Source organism: Frankliniella occidentalis, unplaced genomic scaffold, assembly GCF_000697945.3.
Source record: "Frankliniella occidentalis isolate FOCC.00 unplaced genomic scaffold, Focc_3.1 Scaffold134, whole genome shotgun sequence".
In the NCBI taxonomy this organism is placed as follows: domain Eukaryota; kingdom Metazoa; phylum Arthropoda; class Insecta; order Thysanoptera; family Thripidae; genus Frankliniella; species Frankliniella occidentalis.
Genome location: NW_026267261.1, coordinates 140403 through 146726, shown reverse-complemented (window position 1 = coordinate 146726; position 6324 = coordinate 140403). Strand labels below are relative to the sequence as shown.

The 6324-nt window shown below is 47.3% G+C and overlaps 2 protein-coding genes and 2 non-coding genes across 12 annotated transcripts in view; 1 reads left to right on the top strand and 3 right to left on the bottom strand.

Moving 5' to 3' along the window:
* The window catches only part of LOC113206959 (microtubule-associated serine/threonine-protein kinase 3), a 24640-nt gene extending 22247 nt beyond the window's left edge, over window positions 1–2393 (bottom strand). For 2 of the 5 annotated variants that reach the window (XR_008011517.1, XM_026423269.2), the window contains exons 1-5: window positions 1811–2393; window positions 1464–1555; window positions 1283–1385; window positions 1142–1205; window positions 797–829 (exon numbers count right to left, since the gene is read on the bottom strand). Coding sequence is in view for 4 of the 5 variants with exons in the window: in XM_026423269.2 (XP_026279054.1) it covers window positions 797–829; window positions 1142–1205; window positions 1283–1385; window positions 1464–1555; window positions 1811–2018 (500 nt within the window). In the remaining variant the exon portion in view is untranslated. The remainder of the gene's footprint in view (window positions 1–796; window positions 830–1141; window positions 1206–1282; window positions 1386–1463; window positions 1556–1810) is intronic. The other 3 variants (XM_026423271.2, XM_026423270.2, XM_052270680.1) reach the window with 3 other exon arrangements.
* Window positions 2394–2610: 217 nt separating this feature from the next.
* LOC113207003 (exopolyphosphatase PRUNE1) lies at window positions 2611–5936 on the top strand. 5 transcript variants are annotated; one of them, XM_052270688.1, is made up of 8 exons: window positions 2611–2866; window positions 2980–3060; window positions 3766–3998; window positions 4432–4706; window positions 4850–4949; window positions 5047–5185; window positions 5259–5432; window positions 5503–5936. In XM_052270688.1, the coding sequence occupies exons 3-8, from the start codon at window positions 3814–3816 to the stop codon at window positions 5662–5664; spliced, it is 1035 nt and encodes a 344-aa protein (XP_052126648.1). In that variant the 5' UTR covers window positions 2611–2866; window positions 2980–3060; window positions 3766–3813; the 3' UTR covers window positions 5665–5936. The 5 variants fall into 5 exon arrangements, with proteins under 5 accessions (XP_052126648.1, XP_052126647.1, XP_026279117.1 ...); XM_052270687.1 differs by having other exon boundaries at window positions 2980–3088; XM_026423332.2 differs by lacking the exon at window positions 2980–3060.
* Trnai-aau (transfer RNA isoleucine (anticodon AAU)) lies at window positions 4164–4237 on the bottom strand. Its single transcript has one exon. It is a non-coding gene; the product is annotated as a tRNA-Ile (tRNA).
* On the bottom strand, window positions 4332–4404 carry Trnav-cac (transfer RNA valine (anticodon CAC)). Its single transcript has one exon. It is a non-coding gene; the product is annotated as a tRNA-Val (tRNA).
* Window positions 5937–6324: the final 388 nt, after the last annotated feature.

Here is a 6324-nt window from a genome sequence, read left to right as displayed (position 1 = left end):
AAAAAAAAAAATTTAAAAAAAAAATCCTAGCAACTACAGATTAACAAATTACCTACAACTGACCAAAAGAGTCATTATAAAGTCTCTTGACACCTGGACAGGCAATGTTCACAACAGAAAGCATTCACTCAAGATAAATATACACACAAGTTTTAGAGAGACTGAGCTGTCTGTAATAAAATTGGAAAAAGGTTAAGAAGTATTTTCTGATAAAAGAGCATATATATAGCAAGAAAAAGAACATAAAACCAAAAGGTAGACCTAACACCATCTGTTCTTTTATGTTTTTGTCTTTTGTTTTTTAGTTGTGATTTCCCAAAGGAACAAGGCAAATTATGAAGGTAGGTATGCATAGCAATAAAGCATAACATATTTAGTAACAAGACCAGCGAATATCTGCTACAGATTGACAAGTGTGTCCAACATCCTCTTTTAATCTTGTTAAAGATTACCACAACATAAGCAATGACATGAGGAGAACTTGACTGTGTTTCAAAATGTCAGATCAAAAACTGATTTTGGGGGGGTAATCTAGATGTCTATCAGCACAATAGTGATGATAAAAGGTGCTCACATGCTGAGTGTTTTTAAACATGATTAAATGTGCTGTACAAAACTTCCATTTTTCAACTAGGTACGTAGTATCTAAGATAGTAATAAATTATAAATCTAAACTTAATGTGAGTGCATTGCATATCAATACAGCTCTAATATTACTTGACATCTATTCACATGCCACCAGATATTATCAAAAGGAGATGCAAGTGAGGTGGTAAATAGACACAGAAAGACTTACAGACTTCTCTTGTTTTTCTTTTCCTGGTTGACCCTGGTAAAAATTAATTTTGGATTTTGTAATACTTTTAAAAAGAGAGTGGCTGCATTCACACAGCGTAATTTAAGCACAAGATAGTTATATTTCAAAGGCCACAACAATATATGGAGGGAGAGCCTTATGCACGTGCCCAATGAGCATACAATGTAGGTAGTGTGCTGGCTTGCCCCAAGTCAGAAATTTTGCCATTTTCATAAAAGATTGCCAGACAACTATATTGTCAATAAGAGAACAAAATCATTTGGCATAGTGTGCTATCTAGGTGAAATAAAACAGATAGAAAGGAAAATATGAATATTTTCTCACCTTCTGATGGGAGCATATGCAAAATGTTGGTTTGGAGACATTCTTGGACTTTCCAAGGGACTACCTACAAAACAAGTTAATTTGTAGTGAATGAAATCAAACTGGGTGGAGGGAGAAAAGAGAAAGGGTAAAAAGTCTTACCAGACATAGGAGACAGGCAACGAGGAAGGGTGGGTGAGGTAGTTGAGATGAAGCTTTTCCTCTGATTCACTCTGCTACTGCGTCTTGATATGCACAGCTCCTTCTGAAATATTTTAATTGAACATAAATAAATGAAATTTTTGGGTAAATAGTTTCATTAGAATGTGTTAATTATTCTTACCATTGTGTTGGACAATGAAGGAGCTGACTGTCCCAAGGTTGATCCATGAATGCGCACCAAATTGGAAACTTCGCCAGACCCAGAACTACCACCTGATGTCACAAACATTGATAACCCATTAACAGTGCAACAGTGACAGTTGATCAACTAGGATAAGATTCAATACAATTGTCAATGCTGCTAATATTGAAACAAATTCGCATTGCTAAAGTCGAGAAGGAATGAGAAATACATAAAGCAAAAACATTCAATAGAACTAACAACCAAGTTCGACAGACGACAACTTCACCACAAACAATACATATTAACCACCATCAGGACAACAAGGTATGAACAATTCAACTCACCAGATAAAGTGCCAGTTGCAGGGTCCTTGGTGTCAGAAAATCGTCTGCCACTCCTGTCAAAAACCCCTATAGAGGGTCTGGACTTGCGCATGTTTACAACTTGGTTGGCAGTCAAGGCCTGGCCATGGGCCGCGCCTGACTCGGCCTCGGCCTCGCATGGGCCCCTCGTCTTGCTAACCTTGTTGGGCCTGCTCTGTGTTTGCTCCATATCGCCCTGGCCTAGCCCGGGGACGGCGCTAGGGCCACAAATGGCGCAAATACAAACCAGCAAACACCCGTTCCCTTCACCAACAGAGTGCTGTGGCCATCATAACTATCTGGGTCACCACCTACACGGCCATTGCGCGGCGTCACAGGACCGACCGAAGGTCCTTGCGTTGTTTATACTATGCTCGCGCATTTTGGGGGATTTTGGCACTTACTAAAAGCGGCTACGTAAAAGGTCAACAGAAAGTAAATGCCTAATCTTATCTACCATCCTTCAGCGGCCATCTTGACACTAAACAAATTTACTTATTTTGGACTAGCTGTTTTCTCAAAGGCTGTGATTCGAGTTCCTTCCCTTCCGCAGCCAGGGTTCCTGAGGTCACCAAAACCCCGCAAATTTTCGCTGCTGCAGGATATATTCAAGAGTTTGAGGGTGCCATTCTGCTGCCCTACCCTCTCGAAAGTCAAATAAACAGTACAAATCGATGGCGGGCCACGGATTGGCCTTTTCGAAGATTTTGAGATTTTCATGGAAGGTCCTTTAACAAAAGAAAAGTCAAAGAATGAAAAGAAGAAGATGCCGATGAATGACTTACGTGGTATTTCCGCATGTCCTTCGTCCCTTCCCCCCGCATGTTTCCCGCCTCTCCTTCTCCTCCCTTCCCTCTCTTTGGAAAATCTAGCCGAAACGAAAACAAACAACATAACCTTTCAATTTGAACTACAAGTTATTTCATGTTATTATCAGAGACTCCCCTCTCTCCGGCAAGCCCGAATTAGAGCGATCTTGAAAGCGCCATGCCGGACACTGCGCTGTTTGATTTCATGAGAAAGGCCAAGGATGCATCGGTAGGATATTGTAGTTGTAGTTTTTGACCCCTCACTTTAATTAACTATCAATGGGCCTATTTATTGTCCAGTTTGAATTCAACTACCTATTCTACCTAATATGCTGTTTACAGTTCTGGAAGTGTGTCGCCCTAGACAGAGATGTCTACTGACAAGTCAAGTTTCTTTCTCTGGTTAATGCTTCTGGCCTCACAGTGAGCAATGTTAATCAAGATAATATAAGTTGAGTGGATCAGATTTATCCGTTTTTTACCTTCCAAATAGGTTGGAATGAGCCGGTATGGCGATGGAGATTGAGAACTCTAACATACTCGTTGATGGCATTAAGATATTGGATTAAACACTGGCGTCTACTTTCATGCCTGTTACTTATCACTTTTTGTTCACTTACATGATAACTCCATTAAGAGATGTCTGCTACACCTCTTGAAGGACTGAGTGCACAGCACTCTTGTGTAGTAATTGGGCAACTGAACCTTTACCTCTGACAATTCTCCTTCCTGTACGGATTTGACCAATTGCCAAGACCCTGCATCTGACTTGGTACGCCTGCCATTCCTTGATGAGTTGCCAGGGTCGTTTGTTTAAAGTGCATTTCACACACCTTGTTCTCCCTGAAATACATTTTCGCTGTGCAATAGAAGAATATAATATGAATTATGGCACTAGCATGGTCAATGAAGTATGACCACAGTGAGGTCACACTGTTTTAGATTCGCCAAAGTGTTGAAATTTTTCCCTCATGGAACGTTTTAAGTGAGCTGTAGTCATACCCAAAGTTGTTGTACAGTACAATATGTTTTTTTATTTTTTATTTATGTAGTTTTCATAAATAATTGTAAGACATTTCTCAGTTAATTAATATACCAAGTTGACAAATTGTTTTCTTTTGATTTCAGACGCACCTCTGCGCACCTCTCGGATCAAATAAGAATATCCACATTATTATGGGTAATGAATCATGTGACCTCGATTCAGTTGTCTCTGCACTCTGCTTTGGGTTGTATCAAGACAGTCCAGACAAGATTGTTATACCTCTACTCAACATAGAAAATGACGAATTTCCTCTCCGTACTGAGGTGACCTATTTACTTCACGAGAACGGAGTTCCATCAAATCTGCTAGTTTTTCGGTAATCACCACTTTTGTAAAATCTCTCACGATGAATAGAACTTTTGGCCCATAATGGAGGAGGTCCAACCAGCGACATTCTTTTTATTAGCACGACGTTCTGAGCTAATTCTTCATTTTTATTTTCTTTTGGTAAAATTTGCTAAGTTAAAAGTTTAAAAAATTATGGCCCATGGGGGGATCGAACCCACGACCTTCGCGTTATTAGCACGACGCTCTAACCAACTGAGCTAATGGGCCGCTCTTCTCGACGAGGCCCTCACTTCGGTTGTACTTTGTCGTCTCGGGTCTCGGGCTTCTTGTCACGAGACAACATGACTGAATAAAAGATTCGTGTTTCCGCCCGGGATCGAACCGGGGACCTTGTGCGTGTGAAGCACACGTGATAACCACTACACTACGGAAACGGTGTTGAGTGGTCTCCGTCTCCGCAGGGACCAGATCGACTTGGCGGCGCTGCGCGATAGCGGGCGCCTGCGCCTCACGCTGGTCGACCACCACGCGCTGCCGGAGCGCGACCGCGCGCTGGCGGACAGCCTGGTGGCCGTCATCGACCACCGGCCCCTCGACGTGGAGGCGAGCAGGGCCTTCCCGCCCGGCATGGACCTGGATGTGCGCACCGTGGGCTCGTGCGCCTCCCTCGTCGCGGAGAGGATCCTGCGGCAGGCGCCGCACCTCCTGGACGCGCAGGTCGCCAACCTGATCAGAGGTGAGTCCTGGCTACTGACGCCTCAACCGGCCACTACCCCTTCCCACAACTTGATCAGAGGTGAGTCCTGGGCGCCCCACTGCTCCCCACCGCTCCCCGTCTCCTCTCCCTCAGTCGGGTCATGGTGAATGGTCTTCTTTCAGGCACCGTCTTGCTGGACACGGCCTGCTTCTCGCCGCAGGCGGACCGCACCACGCCCGTGGACGTGGCCGCCGTGGAGGCCTGCGAGAGCGTGAGCAACACGTAAGGCAGCGTCTTTGCCTTCACCCACTTCGGGAGAGAGGTAGCTCTCTGTGATTCGCCCAGCCCACTTTTTTTTTCCTTTTTTTTTGCCGTCCAGGGAAGACAGGGCCACCACGTTTGACCGGATCGTCTGCGCGCGCAAGGACGTCTCCTCCCTGTCGTCTTTCCAGATACTGCACAAGGACATGAAGGTGGTGCGCGGCGTGCCGTTGCCCGGGATGCCCCTGCTCGTGCATGTGAGCGCGATGTTTCACCTTCGAATCCCGTGGAAAACACATGGAATTCACAATAACGTCTGACGTTTTCCAGGACTTCCTGAAGCGCCCCGACGTCGGCTCGGCGTTGTCCGAGTTCTGCACGAAGCACGCCTCTGCGGCTGCCGTCGTCATCGGAATGAGTTTCTCGGAGTCGTCGGGGACGTCCTCGCTGCGCAGGGACCTCGCCGTCTACAGCCTCGGCGGAGCGGAGCAGCCCGCCGGCCAGGTAAGGAGTGACGCTCCTGGAGCTCGTCCTGGGGAGAGGACCCCGTCGTGACTGTGGCCGTATGTCGCAGCTGATCGAGGCGCTCCGGGCAGAGGAGGACCTCCAACTCTCACCGGCGCCGTGCTCGATACCCGGCGTCACCCTCTTTGACCAGCGCAACGCCAAGCTGTCCAGGAAGCAGATCCTGCCGGTGGTGCAGCGCGTCCTCTCCGCGGCGACCGCCAGGGCCTAGCGCCGTCGCCGATACCCCGCGCTCGCGCGGAGGGCCTCGCTCGAGCGGCGCCCGCTAGATGGCGCCACCGTGGCGCCGAGCCGCGCCGCCCGCCCCAATGTCGCACGCGTCGCGCTGCGTGCGAGCCGCGCTCCCGGGGCCTTACTGCGCTTCGGACGCGATCCGATCCGGACGAGACCAAGGTGCACTACGAGCCTGATGGCGCAGCGCCTCGCAGTGTCCCTACTGTACCAACGATGCACTGCCCACATGAATAAATGCTGGTGACCGTATTGATTCTCTCACCCTGACCTCGCGAGCCAAGTACACTTGCACGCTTCCGTGTTCACACCCGTGAATGAATGAGTAGGTCAGGTCAGTCTTGGGTGGATAGCTTTTCGCGCTTAATCAACTGGGGCGGCTGGGCGGTCGCTCGCCGACGTATCAACTGCCTTGATCCACAAAATACTATTTTGCCACATCCAAGGCGGAAGTGGAATATCTCTGCAGGCAGCCGTCGCTGCGTCCCTGGCCTCGCCTTGGCGGTGGCCATAATCATTGTTCACGAGGAAAGAAATCTGGCGGTTGTGCTGTTCTTCTCCGTTCTCTATCGGTACTGTACTCGATTGTCATATCATCCATAACCTGAAGGAACGCATGTTATAGGGATATTAATCATTA